Below are 26,446 nucleotides of genomic sequence, written 5' to 3'. Positions count from 1 at the left end.
AGGATATTCAAATAGAACTTGTTTGAAGCTGCCATTTGATGAATATTTCCCTTTAAATGATGGAGTGAATGTCAAGTTGATGTAAAATAAGTCACTGTAAGTATAGTGTATAAATGTAGGATATGTCTGTTAAGAAAGGCATTCATTTTCATTTTAATGCCTCTGCATTGCATTTAAATAAAGCTGAAGGTTTTGTTTAAGGTTGCCTATCTGTCTACTGTATGTATCCTGTCCACTCTTACAAGGCCAATATCTCAAGAATGCACAAAGTGATTTAGGTCAAATTTGGCACAAGCCTGCTCTTGTACTTGAGGGTAAATTGATTACATTTTAGAGTTTAGTGGTAATTTTTTATGCAGAAATGTCCCCATACACCAGCTATGTAATCCAAAGTTTATTCCTAAAATGTGCACCTTTCTACCTACAGTATCACACAAGCACAGACTCTTGCTGTGTGTGCAGATTATTTATCAATATATTTATTTTACATTATGTTGGTATTTTTTACAGACTTTATGAGACTGACTTAATTACACGTATTGGCTTATTAGAAATGTTTTAAGTACTTAAAAAAACATGCTCAAATATGATTTTACCAAGATGTTGACCCTCATTTATGCTCCACTGTTGTTGTTGAAAGACAAAACTGGATCAGACACTTTACCATCCTCATGTTTTCTCTAGGTGTCCCTTCAGCTCCCCGTAACGTGGTCTCCGTCGTCAACCAGACATCTGTGCTGCTGGAGTGGCACTCACCCCGTGACACGGGTCACCGTGAAGACCTGACTTATAACGTCTTGTGTCGGAGGTGCCACAGCAGCGAGCGGCGGGCCTGTCAGCCATGCGACGACAGCGTGGTGTTTGTTCCCGGCAAGCGGGGGCTAAAGGACACAAGGGTGGAGATCAGCAAGCTGCGGGCTCACACTTCGTACACCTTTGAGATCCAGGTTTGTCCACAGAGCAGAGAGAAACACCTCTTTGTAGCTGGTTTATGCAGGGAGGTGTTTTGTTCAGCATGTCTGATGTTCAGTGTTGTTAAAGGAAAACCCCACAGCCCTAAAGCATAAAAGATTTCTCTGAAAAGTGAACTTGCCTTTTGGCAGATGATGGAAGCTTCACTAAGATTTGGATTTACACCAGTTGCAGAATCAGAGTCTGAAATGTGTAAAAATGTACCAAAGAGCTTTTAGAAACTCCTCAAAACCTTCTAGCAGCAAACCCACTCAACTTTGTTGTTCTGTTTCTTTACAACACACGCCGCTCCATAAAAAGGTCCTCACAACATCATTTCCTCCTTTAAAGCTTTGCAGCAGCCTCTGTGTTGGCAGAGTGACCCTGCCATGACTCAGGGTTGCTGATTGTAACTGCAATGAATCGCGAATATTTATAGCTGCAGCCCTGCATGAAGAAGCAATTCTCAAACTTTACAAAGCCACCTTGTAAGCCCACAGTGGGGAGGATTTGATGCTCAGAAGTTTGATTTTCACTGGAGGATTCCTTTAATTACAGAATATGGAAGAGTTACCTCACAAAAGTAACTTTTACTGAGTTGGGTTGAAAAAATGAAGGGGGTGCTCCAAAGTACCGGTAAAAAACCAAACAAGTTTGTTGTAGAAAACTTGTCTTAAAAAACAAATAGCTGCAAAATATTGACTGTTGGACTACAAAGACACCCTCTTTTAAGCAGAGTTTGCTGTTATATCATGTTCTCTCTATATGAAGGCCGCTGTGTTGCTTATAAATCCAGCAGCATTGTGAAACTTCCATCATGAGCTGTGTTTATCATTAAGGATACGTGTCGACATCAAGGCCACATGAAGTGTTAAAGAAAGTGTGTTACTCGAATCTGTTTTCCTCATGTAAATGTGGTGACAACTTCATCTTTAGGTCGTAAATCTCCTGTCAAGGACTGCTGAAGGGATACAAAACATAAATTAACAAACTACTCAGTATTGTGGCCTGAATATTTTTTATGTTTATGATGCATTCACTGAAGGCAGCCACATACGTATAGAGACAATGTGAAATACAGTGCTGAGCCAGTGTCTTTGGCAACCTCTAGCTTTGTTTTTCTAAGTTTAATGACCATTAATATTTCAAACTTAGTCACTTTAATGAGATATAACCTGAAATACAGGCATCAGCAGGAGCTTTTAGGGTGCTATGGAGTTGTGCCACAACCTGGGGCTGGAGAGGTAGGCAGAGGCAGAGTCAAGCCTGACGCATGTCGACACGTGTGTTGCTTGGCAGCGAAGGTCAAGCTCGACAGCATCTCTTTTGTCTGGACCTCTTTGCCCCTGGCAAGACGCCTGGACACCACTGGCAGTGGGTCCTTGGGACATCCACAGCACAACCAGGGGCTCTATTAACCGCCCAAATGGTACCCTAAGCCTAAGCCTTAAAGGTTTGGACTTTTTTTTCTACAGGTTTTTTTCCCATGTGCTGGTAATATGCAAGAAAATTCCAGAGCATTAACAGGATTGTGTCACTCCTTTCCACAGGATGGTGCCCTCAGGCAGCTTGTGCACCAAATCTCTACTTCGGCTTCAGCTTTTGGCCCAAAACATGCCTTAAAGTTCTGCACAGTACTGTACATCAAATATGTAATCAAATTTTTAAAAAACAGTTTTTTGGCAAAATGAAAAAGTCAGTATTACTATGACCCCCCTTTGCACTCAGGACATCTCAAGCATTTTTAAAAGACTTACAGTTTTCTAGATAACCTTCTGATATATAATACCAACATTTTTAAAGCTAGGTGAAACACAAAATAAATTTTAAAAAATCACTACAGTCTACAAAAGTTTGTATGCTCATAACTGCAGACACACACACAGTGAATAACACTTTTTTGTATGTATTTTGTGCTATTCACTGTGTGTGTGTCTGCAGATATGGTTGTGTTTGTAGTGGCTTTATTTCTGATAGAGCTGACAGGAAACTTTCAACCTTCTTATGGACATCATCCTGGCCTGGGCCAGGCCAATGCCCCTTCTCTCCAGTTATCCTTTCAGCTGACCCCATCCACAGCGCACACACCCCCACCAAGGCCTGGTCCAACTCATCAGGTCCCAGGCACCCAGTATGCTGTGAACTGGATCAGGCCATAGTAGCACAGCTGCCTCATCCATATCCAGGAGATGACCCTTCCCATCCCCACTCACCTGAGCACATCAGCGTTACATGGCCTTGCCAACAATACTCAAAAATGCACCAACACATGTTGATTTACTGTTTTAGTATGACTTTAACTGGCCTTCTAAAATATATGTTTATCTACTGAAACCATACTAAATTTAATTCCCCAAGCTGGATTTACACACCCGGATAATTAAGTAGAAGACTGATTTTCTCTTATGTAGACACATCTCAATTTCAGATCTATCTCACTGGCCTGAGGAAGGTCATATAGACTCACGTAGTAGTTTTATTGTAATAAATTGTAATAGTCTAGTAATTTCTCAAGATTAAGGAGGTAAGTACATCATAATAAGTTGCATTTTACAAGTAATGACACAGAAATACGGTAATATCAAGGACATGTTTACTTAGTAATAATGCATCAATTATCAAGTAATTCCTTATAATATTGTGGCAATTCTCTGGTGCTTAGGTGGTTATTTACCCAAACCCCAACCATAACCACTAACCCCAACCCTAACTGTAACCCTAACATTGCTTGAAAATTATTCAGGGAGGACTTACTTTAATTTAGTGGGAAAAATTAAGAAATTATCTGGAATTTAACAAGCAGTGTACATAGAAAATTATCATGTTCTTTCTAAGAAAATACTCGGTAAAATACAGCCTAATTACAAGATAACTGCCACATTATTAAGATGGTTAGGGTTGAGGGTTAGGGTAAAATACCACCTAATTATTACCAGAGAAATGCCAAAATATTAGGAGGAGCAACTTAATAATTAATACATTATCACTTGGTAAATGCTTCCTTAATATTACTGAGTTATTACTTGATGAAATTCCAACTTATGACTAGATAATTACCACCTTATTCTTGAGAAATGACTAGATAATAGCACTTATCACTATAAAATTACAAAACTTTAAGGCCCCCTAAAATAAAGTGCTATCAGAAGATGCCTTTATTAAAATAAAGATACTCACTGGTAGCCGAACAGTGTATGGTCCTTTTATTCCTTTTTCTGCAGTTGATGATTTTCTATCCCTGTATGAATTTTGCCTGGCTGTGCACACAGTATTAACTCTTACATCTCCAGTGGACCCAGACTGGACCAGGCATTCCCGAGTACCACACAGTGTCCGCTCACTGGAAATAGAACAGCAAAAATGCTAACTATTGCAAAGGTTGTGTTGTCACCTGCCTCTGGATTTCACAATAGCATGTATCGTACCTATACCAAAGTAGAGCATAGAGTACAAATGATATTGACAGAGCTGTAAAATTGTTCATGTTTCAACTGCTCAACATAACAAGGTTGAATAGTTGCTAAGCTGAGAGGGTTGTATCCCCATTTACCACAGTAAAGATGAACATACCTCTGTCAATAAATGGATTCTTCCCAGGGGGATGAATTGTATATTCAGAGAAACACATGCCACTGTTGGATCTCACACAGTGAAGTCAGAGCTGCTGTTAGACATCACATTAGGCACAGGAGGATTTTTTTTTCTGCAGTGGTAGTGAGGGCACACCTTAACTATAGAGCACTGCAGGAAACACTGCATAGAATTCTACACTGTTAATATTTAGTATGTGACAATATGACTGTAGACTGGTTCACACCACACAGCAGACTGTTCTAATATTCAGGGTTGGACTCAGTTGTCGAAGTCAGTCCAAGACTTTCTGTGTTTTATAAAATGTTTTGCTCTCTAATTTGATTTCACCACATGGGACAAATATCATGCTGAAAATTAAATCCATTCCCACTCAGGTGCTTTCCAGAAGGATTGGCATGATGAAAATAACACAAATCTATGGTGGCCTAAGACTTTAGTGAAGTGGTTTAAGTCTAAAAACAAAAATTGTCTATGTCTCCATGCCTGTTTCCTTTTTATATTTTGGTAAATCTCTTCATTTTAAACCCCAAAAACTCAGAAAAAATGGGAAACAGAATAGATTTTGAAATGATAAATAGAAAACAAAAACATTACGGATTTAGAGCTTGAAATTAGCCTTAAAGCTAGCATCACTAATTACCACCTCTTTGTGTGCTGATTTGTGGTGACTTAGGTTGTTTCAACCATCAGAATGATTAACTGAGCTCAAGATAAACAACGTGTGACAGCTAATTAGTCCGTCTTTAACACGCACATGGAACCTGTTAATTGTGTCTTTGTGTTGGAGAGATGAGAAAGACAGTTAGACCTCAGAGTTTAAAGCAATCATTGGCTTTACCTCTACACTGAAATAAAAAAACACCTCACTGATGCTGATAAATGAATGTTACATTTCTCCCCCTAAGCATCTGTAACTCTACGAGGCAGCTCTGTTAAGCCAAACATTTGTCTGCATGCCAAAGGCTGGTGCAAGTGGCTGGAGTTAAAGTGAACTACTCTGTTAACAGAGTTTGTAAGATAGGTATCTGTTCAATCCTTTCTAAGTTAAATTAAAACAATCTTTAGTCTACCAGCCGTTTAATGACAAAGCTAACTAAGTATTAATAAAGAAGCCAAGGATTGGGATAAAAATGTTAATGTGTCAGCCTTTTGAGCCTCTGTGTGCAAAAGCTGACAGATTAAACTGTTTTAAATTTGAGTGACACAGACGATGGGTGGTGACCTGAGCGATATGGAGGCAGACTGCAGGAGTATTTTAGTCAATGATAAGAGCAACGTGTTTATGTGACCACAGACCTGCTAGCCAAGTGGATTAGGTACGTCCAAGGAGGAGAATATTATTCATGATTTAAAGGGTGATATTTATTTGATTGAGGTTTTTTTTTAAAAGCTAACAAACCTAGGTACAGAGGCCATTATTTACAGTGAAAGACAAGGGTCAAAGCTTGAAAATGTTTGTATTTCATGTTTCTATGTGCTACCAAGGCTGAAAAATAAGATTCTAGTAATGCTGACATTCTGTACAGTTTTTCAGAAAACCTACAAAAACACAAAAGTACTTTAGTCTTAGAAGGTCCTTTTCAACTGTTCGGCTAACGTGTTGCAAAGAAATCCAACAGTCTACTAAGATAACTATAGTGTTATCAGTTACTTAAAGAAAACAGACCTTTTCCCATTCTTTTTGTTGCAACAAAAAAATACCTAAAGCCTCTGCACTGTTTCTGTTTCTCTCCTTTCTGTTCGCATGCAATTGCATTCCACAGGTAAACACTGTTGTGTCAGTGCACACAAAGCTGACAGATTAAGCTAGTGAGATCATAAAGAGAACAGCATTGCTCCGTGGAATTATACACATTACTGAATTTCTGAAAAAACAAAGGGCACAAGAACCTCATAAGAAAGTCCAAAAACTCTAGTTGTACTGTCAGCTGTGACTCAAAGCCATGACAGTACTGATTGGGGGTGGGGGTGCTAATTGTCTCCTCTGGTCCAAAATTTTTTGAAAATAATGCTGCAGAAGTGCACTTGTGGATGTTTTTATTGTAGATAAACATGATGAGTGTCCTTTAGAGTGCCCTCTAAGTGGGAACTATTTGACAAAAAGCCTGCTTTGATGACTTCAAAGTAGACAAAATTTGGCAAAGTGCCCTTTTAGTGGATAAAATTTGACAAAATGTCCTCTTTGATGCTCTCTAAACGTGAAAAGTAAAATATGCCAACGCTGATGCCCTGTAAGTGGATAAAATTTGACAAAGTCTTGATTAGATTGTCTTATTGTCTTCTCAGTTGAGATCTTTATATTTATACATATCTATATCTATATCTATATATCTATCCATCTCTCTCTCTCTCTCTCTCTCTCTCTCTCTCTCTCTCTCTCTATATATATATATATATATAAAATTAAAACAAAAAGTAAGGCAATTTGTGTTTGGTTCATTATTTCTTTGTTGTAACAATACTTCTTGGTAATAAATTTTATACTGTTGGAAAGCCTGTTTATCACCCTTTTAAATGATGCCACAATTGTACGGATCATGCATTTGTGGGATGAGCAGCAGAGCTGAGTATGTGGGTTGCGCCCATGAAAAATGTGCCAAATCTTCTCTGCCAGTGCCAAACAGCTGATTTTGCTGTTGCTGTTGACTCTTGTTTTGAGCTTCTGGTACCCCCAGGTGCTGCCAATCAGGTGCCTGATTGGCAGCACCTGTGACTGATCTGGAGAGGGCCCATCTGTAGGGCAACTTCAAGCTGGTGTTCTGCAAAACCAAGTTGTGGCATTGTTTGGAGTGAACCCTAGTAGTGTCTAATGGAGAGTTAACCCCCCTGAGTGCACCATCTGGCAGGAGTATTGACACAACCCCGGTTGTGCTCTGGATGCCCTTGTATATTACCAGGGGCATGGGAAATTAATCTGTTGAAAAAACGTCAAAGTCCGCACCACCAGGGGTGGATGTGGTGAGTAAGCATGCATAGAGTACTGTCGGGGCAGGTAGTACAGTTGCCATGAGCTCCTGGTCATGCTGTGGATGTCCCAAGGCCTAAAAAGTTGCTGGTGGTCCCCGTATGTCTCACTAGGGGTGTAGTAGGCCCGGACAAAAGAGATGCTGTTGAGCTTGACCTTGGCAGCCAAGGTCCTTTGTGCCCTACATGCCTAAATATGCACATGACTATACTTTCAAAAGTAGTGCTACCAAGCACTGATCTTTCTTGATGTGGACTTAGGTCTAAATTGGTTAGACCTATTCTTTATCTCCCACATAAAAACTAGTCCAAAGTAATTTACAAAACAGAAAAGAAGAGGGGCTCTAACGTAGCTGATCAGTCCTAACAGTAGGGGCTAAATGAAGTGGTTGGCTACAGCTGTTAAAAAGACATTTCCTCAGGTTAATTTACCAGTTATGATCTTGAAATGAGCTGTATGCTTTTGTATTCATCAGTCCAAATAAAGTAGCCATTGTTTTAAATAATTACAAAGACTCTTAAGTGCCTGAATCTGGCAACATGACCACTTCAAACTGTGTGCTGTGACAGGCCCAGCATCAGCAGCCAAAGCCTGTGAGATGAAAGAGCTGACCATTACACTTTGTTCCCTGCAGGCAGTCAACGGAGTCTCCAACAAGAGCCCTTATCCCGCCCAGCAACTGTCAATCAACATAACAACCAATCAGGCTGGTGAGTAAGGAGTGCAAAACTGCTGCATGGATGTGTGCAAAGCATTGTATGTGTGCAGGCAAACCCAGAGGCATAGTGGATTATACCGGCTAGGGGGATTGAGGAAATTGAGCTTCAGTCTTTTAATTCATAAAACATGTTATAAGCTTGTCATCTCTTCTCCTCTATCTCTCCTTTTTTTTCTCTCTCTTTCCTGCACATCCACAGCTTTCATCCTGTTTTCCCCCTCCTGCCTCCCCCACTGTTCTCTTTTTCTCTTCTTTATCCCCAGTCCCTGCCCTCCTCTGACAGAGTCATTCTTAGAGACTATAAAGTGAGCTGAGTTACTGCTCCATCAATTCTTTATGGAGACAGACACAAGTGATATTTCTACCGCTACCCAAATTTGGGTTTAAAAGCCGCTTTGCTCGGATGGAAAACACATCATTTACCTCATCTGCGGCAAACCCGGGATCATTCCTAATCGAAACATGATCCATTGTCACCCTGACGCTTTCTGAGCACATTTGTTACCTCTGCTGAATGAAAAACTCTCTTATCCCTGAAATCTATAAGGACTCATCAAATCTGATTTATTTCAGGTTCCTGCGTGGGACCTAAGGAAGCAAAACTAACTCGACATATAGGGAACTCTGTAAAAAGTCAATTGTAGCAATATAAAAAAGACTGTTAGGTTTCAGGTAACAGCTCCCTTAAATTACTACTGAATAAGGTGAATTTTTTCTTGAGGTATTGCAGCATTTACAGAGAATATCCTGATTTCTCCACTGTGTTAAATGCACATTTTCACCTTCTCAATACAACTTATATCAATTTAATTCTTGTTTCTGCTGTAGTATCAATCTTTATGTCTTGATTCATTCCTCTCACCACTGCAGGATATCAAATAAAGTACAAATGTGATGAAAACCGTCTCATAAAAAGATCCCAGAGGCAAAACAGTGAAATACATTATAGCCAACAGCTTCTGCTTCCTAAAATTATGGGTAAAAATGCATTACAGACATAACTCTTGTTTCCCCATCAGTGACAAGTGCAGTAATTTGTTTTCATGAGCCTGGATGAGGAAACATTTTTCTCCTTTGGGTGTAAATAATCCTTGGCAATATGTCATTACATTACCCGCTATATTTCCATTTTTATGGTGTTAAAGCATGCTAGCGAATCTTTTAAGCGTCTAATTGATTGTGTGTACCTGTGTGTTTTTCAACAGCTCCCTCAGCAGTTCCCATAATGCACCAAGTGAGCTCAACAAGCCGCAGTTTCTCGCTGTCATGGCCACCGCCTGAACAGCCCAACGGAATTATCCTCGACTACGAGATACGATACTATGACAAGGTAGAGTGGGATGATAAATGTCTGTGTGGGTTTGTTTGTGTGTGTGTCTGTTGGCTTTTTGGTGTTATGGTCACAGCCTGTAATCCATTAAAGTCGATAAAACAGGAGAATCAATATCAGCTTCATCTAACTCATCTGTTATCAGGACTGTTGCTTGGAAGCAGCAACAGTCTGGCTGATTCTTAGAGTGACTAATCACCCAGAAAACTCAGAGAACCTAGAAATATGGGAATAAAGTTCTGCTTTCAATCAGTGCAGGTGCAAATAAGGACTTTTTCCATTACAGCTAACAGCTCATGAAAATAAAAAATCTTCTATCACAAAATATTACAACATTATGGAAAATTCCAATTTGCAAAGGTTTCCTGAGCCTTCATTCTCTCACCCTGGTTCAGTACACACAACCACAATCATGGGGAAGACTGCTGACTTGACTGTTGTCCAGAGGACAATCATTGACATCCTCCATGAGGATGGTAAGCCACAGAAGGTCATTACTGAAAGGGAAGCTTGTTCTCAGAGTTTTGTTTCAAATTATACTCATGGAAAGATAACTGGAAAGTTAAAGTGTGGTAAGAAAAGGCGCACAAGCAACATGGATGAGCTCAGCCATTGTCAAAGCATTGTATGTGTGCAAAGAAAGAAAGCAGATTCAAGAACTTAGGGGAGCTTCACAAGGAATGGACTGAGGCTGGAGTCAAGAGCCACCAAACACAGCTAGGTCCAGGAAATGGATGATAAGTGTCTTTTCCTAGTCACCCCTGAACCACAGATGACATCATAACCCTCTTGCCATGGGCTAAGGAGAAAATGAAATGGACTGCTGCTCAGTGGTCCAAAGTAATGTTTTCTGAAGATACTAAATTTAGCTTTTCATTTGAAAGTCATGGTCCCAGTCAGGAGGAAGATCAGAGAGGCATAGAATCCAAGGTGCTTGAAGTCCAGTGTTTTCAGTTTCCACAGTCAGTGATGGTTTGGGGTGTTAACCCATCAGCTGAGCTTTGTGTAGATACTGATTTCATTTTCCAGCAGCACTTGGCACCTGCTCACAGTTAAGCCAAAATACTGGAAGGTGGTTTGCAGACCATGGTATTACTGTGTTTGATTGGCCAGCCAACTGGCCTGACCTGAACCCCATAGAAAATCTCTGGGGTAACGTCAAGAGGAAGATGAGAGACACCAGACTCAACAGTACAGACAAGCTGAAGGCTGCTATCAGAGCAACCTGGGCTTCATAACACCTCAGACTGACAGTCAGACTGACTGACACACTGATTGGCTCCATGCCACATCGCATATAATTTAAAATGAAAGGAATAAAGGGAACTCCAACCAAGTACTAAGCGCATGAATGAGCATCGTTCTCCAGAAGGTCAACATTTCTGTATTATGAATTCTTTATTGGACTGATGTTTTGTGATACGCTAATATTTAGAGATAGTAGATTTTAGACTTTTAGAGCCGTAAGCTGTAATCATCAACATTAAAACTGAGAAAAATCCTCGGATATTTCACTTTATATGAGATGTATGTAGGATATATGGAAAATTAATTTCCTGAATTAAATCACTGGAAAAAAAAGATAACTTTTAAATGATTTTCTAATTTTTTGAGTTACATCTGTATGTGGATGAGCTTAGAGCTCATCAGTGACTGCCTAATATTTTTTCAGCCCTGTTTTCTAAAGTAAACTTCCCCATTCAAATCCTCCATTGACATTTCAGAAAATCCTTATGTCAATACTTTTAATCCTGAAACCATCCCATTCAGCTACCTGAATACTATTTGACTTTGGAATAATTTATTTGAAAAGTTCAACATTGAGACCGGATATAACCCTTTTTTTCCCCTGCTGAGAGTTAGATGAAAGGCTTAATACAAATTTCATATCTGTCTCTTGAATATCAACCAATAAAAAGGGGCATACATGGATAAAACTCCAAACCCTTCATCTTTTTGTTCTCTTACAACAGCTCTTTTGTAACCTTATAAAAATCGAAGTGTGAGAGACTTTGGGCCCTGTTTTGACAGTGTTGGGAACACTATTCAAAGCTTATGACATGCATCAATTTGGGGTGTGTTGGTCTAAATGTTGCTATCTTGAAGGCACACAATCCAAGTACAAACTTTGGTGCTGTGCACAAAAAGGTTGGATTAAGTGGCTCAATTACACATCAGTGCATTATTGGAGGAACATGAATTCAACCAATCAGTGTCAGCTCTCATTCCCTTTAACTCTTACAGGGCAGTCATAAAATTTAAAGCCTAGGGCATGGTGGACATCCAAGGACTTTTTTACTTTTGTCACTTACATTTGTCTTTTATTATGTTGCAAAACAAGGTCAACAAGGTAATGATATATCATTTCATGCCCAAGGAGTCTATGCATTGTAAAATGTCAATAATGGAAAGAAAAAAACACACATGAAGTCAAATGAGCTTGCACTTAACAGGGATGCACAGATTCCAATACCAGTACTGGGTCTCGGTACCGATACCAAGCCTAAGTATTTGTACTCATATTCATAAAACAGCAGATACTACACTTGATATGTAAGTAAATAGGCAGAGTTGGAGCCATGTCTACAGTTTGTTCATATTTTAACATAAATGAGGATTAAAAAGTATCAGAGAATCAAAACTGGCTATACATTGTCAAGAGAAAACACTTATAATGTTATTAAGTACTCATATTTGTGCTCTGTATTGATGAGTACCCAAATTTAAGTACTTGTATTTGGTCTGGAAAAATATGTGTTGGTGCATCCCAAGCACAAAATACTCTTTTTATCCAAACAATTGTGTGGGGCACATATTGAAACTCAAAAGAGGTATCAACAAGCATCTTTTCAACTAAACATGGGGCATGGGGCATGAAAGATGGACCGTCAAACCTCACAGTCATCTGAGACTGCTGCAGTGTTCCCAAACAAGCTCAGGCTCATCTGAGTTGGGAAGTTTGACTTTAGATGCTTTGGGGAAAGAGAGAAGTTGACTGAAGTGTCCCTTAAAGGGTTGGGAACTGAGTGAAAATGTTGTATTTTCATGGCAGATGTCAGTGTTGTTCTTGAATGGACTGAGCTCCTGTTGGCTGTCTAAACTACTCCTACTTCAGGGAGCACACAAGGTAGTGTATGAAATATGCGAGGAATTAAGTTACATTTCACCAAGGTGTTTCCACATCATCAGAAAAAATTATGATTTGTGTTGACAACTTTTACATGAGAAACTAAAGCTTACTTGCAGACAAACCAACAGCATCAGAGAGGATTAATGTAGATTAATCTGTGACTTCCAAATAAAATAAAGGTAGGCTGGAAACATTTATTTACTTACTCTCTGCTGGAATCCTTGGACAGCGACAGTCTAAGCTGATAAATGTCCATCTTTCTAATGCATCCTTTAAATACCTTACTGCGCTGCAGACTTTAGACCAGGTTTAGGTGGTTTAAGGTGCAGGTGTTTTCTGCACCCTCAAGTCAGAAACCTCCCAGCTTTGTGCTTGACCACCTCTCATTTTGAGACAAACAGGAGTGCAGTGTAAAAGTGACAAATGCTTCAGATGGAAATAGGACAGACAGCTGAGGTGCTTGTCAAACACTTTATACCAGGCATGCATTAGGGCCCTTTATGTCCTGCATTATGGTAATTTTAAAGTGTGAAAAACAGCACACGGCAGCAGCATTGATATGCAAAATCCTTTTAATTTTACTTTTAATCCTCAGGAAAAAATCCTAAATAATTTGCATTCCTGGCCTTGATTGTGCGAATCCCAGGCTTAAACTAATATTTATCCACTGTTTCCCCTCTTCTATGAATTTCTCTCTCTGACTCTTGCTGACTGAGGTAGACAAGCTCGAGTAATCCTCTTCTAAGTCAAGTGGAAGCAAGAAACATTTATTTCAGCTGTTTTTTTTCTGGTAGAAACAGTAGACAAGATGTGTTTTTAGAGCTAATACATGCTGGGAAAAAATCCCTAAAGAGGTCGTGCTGAATGGTGGGGAATGTGGAATATTATTGGCTGCAAAAAAGGAATAAAAGGTCTGCACACTGTTGCACTCCCAATGGCTAGATTTTATTCTGCACACACATAGCATTCAGAAAGTATTCAGACCCTCTTCACTTTTCATTTTTGTGTTGTTGCAGCCAGATGCTACAATGAAAAAGAATTTTTATTCTCATGCATCTCCACTCAGTATCCCACCATGACACAGTGAAAACAGAAGTGGAGAAGTTTTTGTAAATTTGTTAGAAATAAAAAACAGAAATATATTGACTTAAGTGTCCAGACCCTTTTGCAAAAACACTTGAAATTTAGCTCAGGCTCCTCACATTTCTCTGGATCCTTTCTGAGATGTTTCTACACCTTGATTGGAGTCCACCTGTGTTAAATAAAATTGACCGGACATTATTAAGAAAGGCACACACCTCTCTATAGAAGGCCTCACAGCTGACAATGTATATCAAAGCAAAAACGGTCTTCAGAGACAGGATTGTTGCAAGGTACCAATCTGAGGTAAGCTACAAAAAAAGATTCTGCTGCAGAAGAGCCTCAGTGAGAGAGGTGACCAGAACCTGATGGTCACTGACTGTAGAGGGGGTCTAAATGCTTTCTGAATGCTTTTTATTTGGTTGTACATACATATTGTTCATGGTTGTATGTAAGAGCATCACGACTAAATGGTCTATAATTCTTATCATTATTTCCTGTCACTTGAATCGAGCCTTAATGCTTGTTAAAGACTCATTATTATTTGCTAAGAGGCTGGTTAGCGATGCTCCTCTCAGACATCACACCATGATAAATGAAAGAGAACTGAAGGTAGAAGCATCTAAATATGCTTCTTTGATTTATAATTTCTATAATTGCTGCATTTTTTCATTTACTTGTGTTCGATGTCTATGAAAGGGCTGAGTTCATGCATCATATTTTATACAACATTATTCCCTAATGCATTTGTGTTACTCTTAAAGCTGCAATTCATATTTTATGGAGCCTGTAGTCACGCTGAAAGGTTTTACAGTGATGGAGAGCCTCTTTTGCTTCAGCATACATCAACTGTTGATTGCAGCCGTGCAGCAGAAATTAGCATTCCTTTTGTTAGCAAGCGGCTACAACTGCACGACCATATCACTTCAATTACATCTTAAAAGGAGTGTTTTTTTGATTAATTGAAGCCAACAAAGCTGTTCATGACTCTTTAATGAGCAAGTGATGAAGTAATCGGAGTCGCTACGGATTTATAAGCTGTAACACACAATATAGAATCTATTTAATCTAATTCTATGGGCTCTGGACAATCCAATTAAATCAGCAGCTTAATTAAAGTTTTATGCAGAAGAAGGTTTGAAGATCTGCTGTTTCTTGTGGCTCACTTGAACGGCCATGAAACAGGGAGTCATCAAACATTAAAAACTGATTCACAACGACCTGTGCTGCCCTCCTTATTGAAATATCAATTAATTTAATGAGACATGGCAGTAGTTAAAGGTTTTCATTGGTGTTTCACATGAATAGAATCATGTAATCGCTCTTTATAATCCTCTATAAGACCCTATGACCCATTCTTAAAGCTCACATCACTATAGGCTCTAGGAGGAGTTTCACGTTGTTTGCTGACTTTGAGTCCCAATATTACTGTCTTGTTTGTTGAGTGAGATTGTTTTCTCGATTCATAACCTTGGGTCGCTGTTGATGTGGCCTTCAAGTTTTCTGCAGACCTTGATGCCTCAGTAAGTGCCAGAGGCCATTGCAGAATTCTGTTTTTACATTAATTTACTGTTCATCCTCAAGGTCTGACAATCTGTCCTTACAGAGGAAAAGATCTATAATTTTTAGCACTGAGCAAAGTTTGAGGAAACTTTCTATCCATCCGAGGTTTGATGTGGAGGATCTGTCTGCTCTAATTGGTTGAGGTTGAAAAGAAAGTCTTAAAATATTTCTTTGTTTTCCTCTTCACCATTAAGCAGGATCAGCAGATCCTATTGGGAAAATATGCCTATTGAGAGGTATTGCATCTTTATACTTCATCTCTCCCAATTTGGACAGAAAGCAGTAACACTCACTGTTGTTTACCTGCACTGGGACTACAGATGGTTATTAGTTAGTAAGCTAAATCTGGTACAAAGTATCTTTTCTCTTTTTTGAGACTAATGATGTTTTGTCAATCGTCCCTGATATGACTAAACTTAACTGAATAAGTGCAGGCATATTAATGCTGTCTTGCTATAACAAACTATACTCTCCCAAATATCCCTAACACCACTGGTTCTCCACTGGTAGGGTATCAGGATCCATCACCACCTCTTATCAGACAATAAGCACATGAATTCAGAGGGGAATGCTTTCTTGTTATTTTCAGCATGGAAATCATGGTAAATTCTCAAGGATTTACTTAATTATCCTGAGAAAACCAGCTTTGTTATTACTGAGAACAGAAGATACACAAGGTAAAATCTTGTAAAAATTACTTAAATTAACTTGTTACCACAGGAGAGCTAATACACAAATATGGACATACGTCCACTAGGGCTGAACAATTAATTGGAATTTTGGTAAAATTGCAATACGACCCTATGCATTTTTCAAATTGCAGGGTGTTGGAGGCCAAGTAGTGATTCCTGCGTAGAGAAAAGCTACCATAAAGCCATGTTTTGAGCTGTTTACAACTATGCCAAGTGTTCAAAGTGCCAAAATATAATCATTCTTAAGTTTTATGCTACTTGAATATTTCCACCTGAATATTGTCAGGTGGAAATACTCATGTCACACAGTGCTCATGTATGGTCCATTTCAACAAAGTGGTCTGGTTTGCTTGGTGTTTCCTCAGCTGATGTCCGTCTCACCAACCTCAAGCCTCGCTCATTGAGATTGGAAATCCGTCTCTTTTAAAAGATTTAGATAATTTGGCTCAGCTCAGTAGAGCTGGTTGTTTGGCTCCCAAATGGCTCTTCATCTGGTACCAGTTTGGCTTTTTAAATGTAGTTTAAATAAGGACAAAGGATGGAGGAAAGGAAACTGACACTCAAACAGGAGCTAGCTACCACAGCTAACATAAAAGAGCCATTTAGTAGAACAGGCCTTCTCATGAACAGCACATCAATACTTGTGTCTTACCCCACAAGGGCTCAGCTAACATCTTAGCTCAGTGCAAGACTTAAAGTCTCTTGTTTCCCTTCATCTGGCTTGATGGTGCTGGACACTAGGAGGTCTGCAGGATTTAGTCATTTGTGATATTGACCACCACCATGCCAGGTAAAGGATCTAAACTGTGGTAAAAACAATAACTGTTGTAAAGAACAGGTATAAAATTAAATAAACAGTATAAGACATTTTCTGATGATGTGTGCAGTGTAGAGTTATTAGAGCTGGTTAGTGCAAACTTCCCTCCGTTCCTACTTATTCCTTATGGCTGTCCCCAACCTCCTGGCCCCCGGTGGACACTTTGGATCACATGATTGCAAACAATCAATTAACCTTCTTACCTGTGGAATGTGCCAGGTATTCTTAAGCATTCCAAAGCTTTCCCAGTCTTCTCTCACCCCTGTCCCAACTTTTCTGGAATGTGTTGCAGGCATCAAATTCATAATGTTTACATTAAAAAAAAGATCTGATCAGTTTGAACCTTAAATGTATTTTTGCTGCATTAATTTGGATATAGTTTGAAAAGGATGCAAATTCCAATTTTCTGTTTTTAATGACATTTCAGATAATGCCCCAAATTTTTCAGAACTGGGTTTGTACTTTTTTTGTTTTAAAACAATATTTTCAGAGTTTCAAGAAGTGCCAAAGCTTTGAAAAGCAATATTTGTTTCACAGAGCAGGTGTGTAGGAAAGGAATCAGTCCATAAAAATTGGGAGCAAACTCCTGCACTCTGTCTGGATTAAACAAAACACTGGCAGTGCTTCAGCACCAGAACACTGCCAGTAGTCGTAGTAGTAGAATCATGTCATACTTTATTTTCTGGCGCCCTACGATCTGAAAGTTCCCTTTTTCTGATCAGTACCCAGAGTTATTGACTATCACCAGCTCAGCTTCACATTCACAACAAAGTGAAAGGCCATACTGGTGCTATGACCTCCAAAAATCCACTTGACTGTGATGGAGGTGTTTTCATATCAGAGCTGTGCCGCCTTACCTTGAAGGGAGGAATAAGTTCTCTCCTTGAGGCCAACTTGGAGGGAGAATCTTGGCAAGCTGGTGGCAGGGCCTTGACCTGTGGGGCTCAGTCGGATAATGAAAGTTATACGGAGAGACAGCAGGGATTAGGTCAGGTGCATTGTCAGCCAGGTGAGCTGTCCATGGTACCAGACACTTCCTCTCTCTTAAAAGCAAAATTCATGATTCATTTTATAGATAAACTTCAGTTTGCCATATTTTTTGTATCCTTCTGAATCTTCTTTCCAGATTTGAGTAAACCTAAACAAGACAGTTCCCTCAGCAGAAACATTCCCAGCTTTTGTGGTAGTGTTGTTCAGTTGTTTACACCTGTATCATAACCAAGAAAAAAGTGTGAATGTGATGATGAAAAGTGTCACTCCACGCGTTTTGCTGTATACCTCTACATCTTGAGGGAACCTGAAGATTTTTCAAGCTCTGCTGCTGAATCCCGTAGAGACAAAAAGACAACAACAACAATTTATCCACCGGTGGATGCTGTTGATTTCAAACTCTGCTCTTTGAGGTTGTCTGACTGAAACAATCAAGCCTCCAGCTGTCATGTCGTGGACAGGGTTATAGCCTGTATGAGCCAGGAGACAAAGGAACAAAACACTTCACTGACAGAGTCAAATGATGAAACTAACCTGCAAAAAGAACGTCAAACTCAGGGCACCAAACAGGCTCTGATTCAGGGGTGAATCGTTCATGACCTGATTGCTTTCCTGTCAAAGGCTCATGCTCTTGAAAAGAAAAGAACTGTGGCTGAATATCGTGTCGTTTTTGTAATTCAGGAAGTGGGAAGCATTTCAGTCTGAGACTGAAAGTTAAATTAAAAGCATATCTTTCACCCAGAGCTAAACATAAGACTATCTTTATTGGTTCTGAAGCTGAGCCAGCAGCTGCAAAAAACAGATAGACTTCTACAGCAGACAGATTAAAAACAAAGAGCAAAGCACCTACAAGGGATTGTGTGAGATACACCAAAAAGAACAACTTGCCTCCTCATCCTCAGCCCACGTTTGATTCCCTGCCATCTCCCAGTCTAGTTTTATAAACCTGATGAAAATACTTTGGGGCAGCCCGCAGTGTCTGTGCTCATTTTTATCTTTTTAATACATACTGTTAGTGAGTTGGTGGTTTCATAACTCACTGAAACTCTGATATACAACCTGAAATACAAACTAAAGACTCTTGACTCCTTTTTTCTGATCTTCACCCTTTGATGAAAAAACTCAGACACAGCCCTGAAGTCAAAGACTCCAGAGAGCGCTCTTTAAGGCTGTTTTATCCCTGCTCTGCTTCGTCTTTTACTATAACTTTATTGTGCTGCATACAGAGAAGAAAGCATTGTTTGTGTGAAGCTTTTATTGGTGTTCAAACCTTCAGCCCACGCTCAGCTATTCATTATCACGCAAGTAATAATTTACTTCACTACTTCTGCTTTGCCTTTCCATTTCAATGCCAACATCAGGTGTTAAAAATGAAGCAAATGCAAAATAGAAAAAAAACCTGCAGTTCCCCATAAATCCCATTAACACCTGTGCTAAAATGCTGTTTTTGACTGGAAAAATGTACATTTTTATGGCTTACTTTATTTAACAAGGTTTGTATAAAACTCATTGTTCTAAAAGCTGTACAGAGGTTGAGTTTTTTCTTAAACTTAACCATTTTGATCCTTTGGTGCGAGGATGGGCAACTCTGGTTACGGAGAGGGTCTCATAAGCTCACTCCTCAATTTAACATCTGTAACTAGAAAAGCACTCGGAGAGCACAGACCTCTGCCATTAGCCCTATCTCCCAATAGTCAGAACCATTTAAAAAATTCCTGGATCCAGACGGTAATCCGGATCACTCCCAAAATCTAATCAGTTCTTCCTTATGCCATCTCCTAAAAATTTCATCAAAATCCATCCATAACTTTTTGAGTTATGTTGCTAACAAACTAACAAACCCTGCCAATCACATAACCTCCTTGGCGGAGATAATTACTTTAAATTGAACAAAAGGAGAAAATAAAATGCATTCATCAGAATGTATCATACCAACATTTATATTTGTAAAACTGGTGCACATAGAAAAATGTAATTTAAGTAACTAAACACAGAATTCAAGCTAATTAAAGCAAATTTTTCAATGTAATATGCCGAGCAGTTACTGCTTATTTCGGTATATTTTTACTTACAATTCATTTTTTCTAGAATGCATTTATTAATAAATATAAAATTGTTTTACCAAAAACAGACAATAATCTTTGACATCTTGCATAGAACTTAACTTTACTAGTCATGGATTATAATTTGGGATGCAAAATATTAAATTGGTATCAGCAGATATCAAAATTCCTGTTGATATTTAAAACCTATATCTTGCTGTGAATATCAGCAAATATCAACTGAAAATTTTTGCTATATGTACTGATAACTTTATAACATTTCAGGATGGACCAACAGACCAATCTTTTAACTTCAAAGTGCCTTGTTAGTACTCAAGTTTGTTCCTTTGTTCATCCTTATGCATGAAAATGTTTCCAAAGGTCTAGAGTTTAATGTCTGAAATCACTAAAATTAATCTGTAAATATTAGTATATCTGCAAAATATCCAATATTGTGCATCCCTAATTGTAATAGAATGTAAATATTTTTTGTTTTGTGGCAGATTTTGTCATGTTTTCATCATGTTTACAATTTATTGATATTTGAAAATCACTTGTAGGTCACACTGACTGGCCCCCAGTCACTTCTGCCAGTTGCCCATCCCTGATCTAGAGGCTAGGAGCCACAAATCCTTTTGCATAGTTAGGGGCATGATAGGTCTGGATAGGTGGTCACATTATAGCTCTTCTCTAGGGGTCTTAAGGATCGGCTTAGCTCCACCTCTTTTTCTGTTACTAGAATTAACCAAAATAAGATGAAGACAGCTTTTCCATTATGGCCACTGCCATCTTTTGGCCTCATAAGCAGTTTCACAAAATACAATACCTGACATCACTGAGACTTTGACCATGTTTAGTACAATATAAGGCCAATGCTTCAAATTAATGGCATTTACCTTGAGGCAAATTAAGTTGGGTGACTTTGCTGATTGGGGACAAAGTTGGTAAGGTGAGACTGAGGGTTTGATCCCAGTGTGGACCCTTAAGCAAGGCCCTTAATACCATTAACACTTGTCTATGACTTAGGTGTATGTTGCTTTAGACAAAAGCGTGCATCTGTTGACATTGTATCATTTTAAAGTCCAGTTTCTAATGCCTCTTTATCTTATTCTGCACAAGGCAACTCAAGGGGATCCTTCACTATCTTTTTCTTTTGCACAATGACAATACAGATTCTAACTTGGAAGATATCTACTCTGAAAAGGAAGTCCTTCAGCTCAAGAGTTTTTTTCAGCTGCAGCTGTTCATTTAAGTTTAACTTACCAAAACTAATTGTGTTCAGTTGTTCATGATGAGAAACACTTACTAGATTTGAGGAAAAGTGGTTAAGCTTGTGAACTTCCTGTTTGGGCATGGGTCCAAGAGGCCATATGGAGACCAAAAATCATAAGCCTAGGTTGAATGGTGTGCAGGGTGGAATATTTAAAGGGAAAATTCTAAAAAAATCATAAGCAGACATGTTCCTTTGCCAGCAGGGGGCGCTGTGACAATTTAATGATATTGATGTATGAATGTTTTTAAGATGAATAAGTGATCCTCCCTGTGAAGTTTGGTGGTGATTGTCAACGCATTAAAAAGTTAAAATGAATTATTGGTGTATTTTAAATGTAAAAAATGTACAAAAAATTTGTTTAGGTTTGGGCTTTTGTTACAGCCCTGCCCTATGGTGAAAACTCACAGTTTGCACAATTTAAGATTTCCAGGTTGTCTAGTTTGAGAGAAAAATATTCTGGAATCAGTTGGATGAAATCCCTCAGACTTGTTTGTTAAAATATGAAAATTTTGACACGCCCAAAAATGGCAAAATTTGCCGTTTAGCTGTTTGTAGCGTGCTTCTGTATAGTTTAGAGACTTTTTTCTGTCCAAACATGATACATGTGTGTACTGATTTTTATGCATGTAGCTCTTACCCAGTCCCCAATCTCATGCTTGGGACCCCTGTGGAGGCCCTGCTTGATGCACTTTCAAGATACCAACAAAATACCAAAATTTCCACTGGGGGAAATTTTTCTGTAAAGTTTGGTGAGTTTTTTGAGCCCAAATTAGTGATTCTTCTGACAGAAAAATGACACATACAGATACTATACAGTCCTCACTGTCAGAGGTCGGTGCTTGGGCCCTAATTATGTTGCAGGTGGCTTTCAATCGCGCTCCATGTAAGCAGGGCTCCAGCTCAAGTCTGACCTGTGGCTTCTTTATCACATGTCAGCCTCCTTTCTCTCATCCATGTTTCAAACTCTATCCACTGTCCTATGTTTAGGATAAAAGACGAGAAAAGCCCTAAAATAAGTCTAGAAAAAACATAAATGTTACTGAATTTTATGTAAAAGCAAGCTTCACAAGAAGTCAGAGATCTTTAGTAGCTCACTGAAACACAGAAATCCTTCCTCTGATTCTTGAAGTCACGCGGATTTAAAAACATCCCTGAGGAGCACGGACTGTGTGAACTTTGTCGTTTAGGAGAAGTTGAGAATAAATCTCATGTTCCTCTATAATGTCCCATCTAAGCTAAGTTAAGAACATCTTTGATTAATGAAATGTATGCCAGAAATGCTGAAATGTTGTGGCGCTATGATGATGACAGGATGGAGTGCTTGTTTACTTTCAAGATTTTTAAGTTGGCCTAGTTTGTTGCAAAAACCTGGAAGGTGTTTTTAATCAGTATTTATGTTTGATTTCTGGTCTTGTTGTAATAATGATGGTGTCTTGTAAGCCTCTTTGGGCCAGGCATTGTTTTGGCATGATTCAACAACAAAATGAAATCTATCAGTCAGTATCCTCTCCAGTGAGGAGCCCACAATCCCAGACACACTATAGAAATATTTCAGGAAACCAGATAAAAAGCTGATTTTTCTATTGATAATTTAAAAGGCATGATATTGCAAATGTAAGGGCACAAATGGGATCAAATCTAACAAAATGCAGCTATAACTGAGGAACTCTGGGTAGAAATAAAGTCCCGGGGTTATAGAGAGTAGCTGAAATATGAGAGAGTTGAGATGGTGCTTCTGTAAGAGTAATTACATTGAGTTTAGGACAGAGTGAGAAGACGTGCACTCAGTGACTCTGAAGCTGCAGTCTGACAGTCACAGATAAAACCCTTACTTTGTCACAACCAGAGCAGAGGCTTCACTTTAAGTCAGCCTTATTTGCTTCTGCCTTTGCTTTACCATTATTTAACATGGATCGTTATTAAAACCAAGAATCACAAGCTGACTGTTTGATCTTGACTTCTTTCTTCTTCTTCTGATATAAATCTTAATAAGGAAGAAATATTCTATCTGTTGACGAGCCAACCACATAAAGTGAGTAATTTCAGCTCCTAGCTTCAAGTGAAGACGTCCTCAGGGAGAAGTTTGATAAGCCTGGAGACAGAGAGGACAGGTTTTTCTGAGCACACAGCTGTGCTGTACCTCCATCCTACCCCCCCCCCCATAGCAGCTCTATAGATAATGAGGTTTTAATGTAGTAAATTTGGTATGGCACAGGGAGGCTGGATTTTTAGCTGCTACTTATCTCTGGCTGCCAGACCCTCCCAGATGGGCTGCCCCTTAACCTTTTCACTGTGGTGAGCACAGAGCCCCCCCCATCCCAACACAGCTCTTAATCCAAACCCCACCCTGACACAATACTCCCATTTCTGTGACCACTTCCAAATATTGCTCTTGATGTTACTCTGTGCTTTTATCAATGCAAACTCGTGTGTTTTTCTAAAAAGAATGTCCTCGTTCAGACAACAAGAGCCCATACGAGACTGCTGGTCGACTTAAAGAAATAAAATGCCAGTGGTATTTTTCACAGTGAATGTAGTAGAGATGTTCAGATACCATATTTACCTCTGGGATACTGATTCGTACCTACATTAGAGGATTGGTCAACACTGATCCAACATGTTGATGAACCTAGGAAAATTCTCCCCTTCTAAATATTTTCATCCGGATTGTGCTTTAAATAAATGCTTAAAGCTTATGCTTTATGAGATGGACCTTGGGGGGCTGAAGCCTATCCCAGCTGTCATTTGGCGAGAAGAGGGGTACACCCTGGACTGGTCACCAGTCAATTGCAGGGCTGACATAAAGAGACAGACAACCAGGCATGCTCGCACTCACACCTACGGCCAATTTAGAGTCACCCATTAACCTAATGAGCATGTTTTTGGTGGTGGGAGAAAGCCGGAGTACCCGGAGAGAACCCATGTGTGCACGGGGAGAACATGCAAACTCCCGCACAAAAATAGGACCTGACTGGGAAGCGAACCAGGGACCTCTGCTCTGTGAGAACACAGCGCTAACCCCTGCACCGCCATGCAGCCCTTAGTAACCCCAGTTAACTCATTATAAACAAAAAGTTAAGCTAGTTCATACATTAACTTTATATTGTCCGGAGCTACTGAGCATATTATGACTTACATGGAGGTGCTTATTCTCATACCAGCTGCTTCACACTCAACCACAAACCTCTCCATAGCCTGCTGGAGGTCTCTAGCTGAGGAAACCAATAGAACCACATCATCTGCAAACAGCAGTGATGAGACTCCTCCTCCTCCTCCTCCCCCCAGGTTGTCTTTATTAGTTTGATATGAGATATGGTTAGATGGTCGTGATAGTTTGATATGTATTTATCCATTTAAGATTTTAGATAGCATAATTATCTTAAAACAAGTCAGTAAAATGCTCTGAAAAGAATAAATTAACAAAGAATAAACAGGGTCCATGATACTACTGTCATGTTTTTTTTACAGTCTATGCACAACACCTCCACAGTAGCAGTACAGCACAGCTTGTTCAGGCTGTAGTGTTTTGAAACAGTGAAGAACAATTGAATTCTGTTGAAATGAGCTTTTATTACATGGTTGCAAATGAGACAATCAGATGAGCCTGACATATTTGCACCATTCTGCATTCAAACTGTATGACGGATCACCAATATTGGTAACTGTAGAAGGAATACTCTAGTTACCAGATGCACTGACACAAAAGATGGCCCAGGATATATCATACCATAATGGTGACAGAAAATATAGCTAGAGAGGATTGATGACCATCAATGTGAAAATTATTTCTAATGATGAACTATGTTTTTCATAAAAACTCAATCATTTTAACCCTTTTTATTCATACCCATGTCCTCCTCCCGACTCTGTCCTCCCACTCTTCTCCCTCCTCCTCCTCATCTTCTCCCCCTTCCACCTCCTTCATCCTCACTGCGTGATTCCCGCCCCCCACCTTTCATGCCATCTCCACACCATATCTGTCCTTCCCTCCGGACCTTTTCGATTTTTCTCGCAGTGAAACCTTTTAATCTGAAAGAAATGTGTGAGCGGAAGCATCGAAGGGGGGCACAGAAAGGGGGTAAAAGGTTGTAGCTTCTGCTTTATGAGATGGACCTGATATGTCTGATATTTAATAAACCTCAGGAAAAGGACGGGTGGAAAGAGAGACTAAATAGTCCCAGTAGACCCAGTCTCTATGGGAAATAGCTAATAAACTGCACTGTCAGTTTATTTTTCAAGAAGATGGACTAGAGTGGGAGAAAAAGCACAGCGCCAAAGAGTGAGGGACTGAAGAAATATTTTCACTAAATGAAAAGATGGTGGAGAGAAATGACTGATGACGTAGGGCATCGGAGGAGACGGAGCTAAACAGATGGAGATTGAAGGTGGAGGAGTGAACACCGAAATAAAAACCTGCCAGTAGTCATAGGATTTCTGTGATCCTCACACAACACAATAACTATTTAGAATTACATAAAAAATAAATTAAGATGATTGGTTTTGTCCTAAGGGGTGAGCTGAGAATAGGTCTGCAGGTCAGAATGTAAAGAAAAATTTTCAGAGACCAGGAGACATCACCGTATCTCTCTCCTCTGCTCTCTGTCTGCAATAGACTTTAACATTTACAGGCACATTTTAATTAGATGCTGAGGGGACCGAATAAAACATAGCCTTATTTGCCAACAGGCAACGGGGGTAAAGGCTATAACAGAGGGTGAAGCAGGGACACTCACAGTGCTGCTTCAGTACAAAGAGAATCCTACATCTTCTATATTTGTGTCGATTTGTTGATATTTTTCTTCATTCTTCTGAGTGTAACTGCTGAGAAACATGCAGAAATTTTACCTCTCTTTAGCTTTCTCCACAGTTGTCTGATAATTTGTCTCAGCCCTACATTATTCAGGATGTGTCTCTCCACTTGTTATGCAAGAGTCTATAAATTAACATTGGGGCCGCTCCAATCAGCATTCATCTCCTTTATGTTTTGTGTAATTAGACATCAACCAAAAGTTGCAAAACATTTTTTTCTTTAATTTCCAGATTAAGAAATTTGTAAAATGTTCCATTTTTTTAAGAGTTTTGAGGGAGAGGGCCCCTTTAGGGAGGTTTCCTACTGTCGTTGCATATTTTAAGCTACTGCGATAATTTATGGTTTGTTACCCCTTTGGGCTCCCCTACAAAACAGTTTTCTTTTAACAAGAAGCACCTCTGTGTCTCTGTGTCCCAAAGCAATGACCCTCTATCCCTGGAGAATTTTATTTCAGGCTTTCAAAGCTTTTATTTTCTTTAAAAACATGAGGG

The 26,446-nt window shown here is 39.3% G+C and overlaps 1 protein-coding gene across 1 annotated transcript in view; it reads left to right on the top strand.

The window, feature by feature from the left end:
* The window catches only part of LOC121512356 (ephrin type-B receptor 1-like), a 157,811-nt gene that overhangs the window by 87,150 nt on the left and 44,215 nt on the right, over positions 1 to 26,446 (top strand). The window contains exons 7-9 of the mRNA XM_041791590.1: positions 685 to 947; positions 8,145 to 8,220; positions 9,434 to 9,558. Coding sequence (XP_041647524.1) covers positions 685 to 947; positions 8,145 to 8,220; positions 9,434 to 9,558 — 464 coding nt within the window. The remainder of the gene's footprint in view (positions 1 to 684; positions 948 to 8,144; positions 8,221 to 9,433; positions 9,559 to 26,446) is intronic.

The sequence above is a fragment of the Cheilinus undulatus genome, linkage group 7 (genome assembly GCF_018320785.1).
Source record: "Cheilinus undulatus linkage group 7, ASM1832078v1, whole genome shotgun sequence".
In the NCBI taxonomy this organism is placed as follows: domain Eukaryota; kingdom Metazoa; phylum Chordata; class Actinopteri; order Labriformes; family Labridae; genus Cheilinus; species Cheilinus undulatus.
The sequence above is the reverse complement of the archived record's forward strand: the minus strand, read 5'-3'. Positions and strand labels throughout refer to the sequence as shown.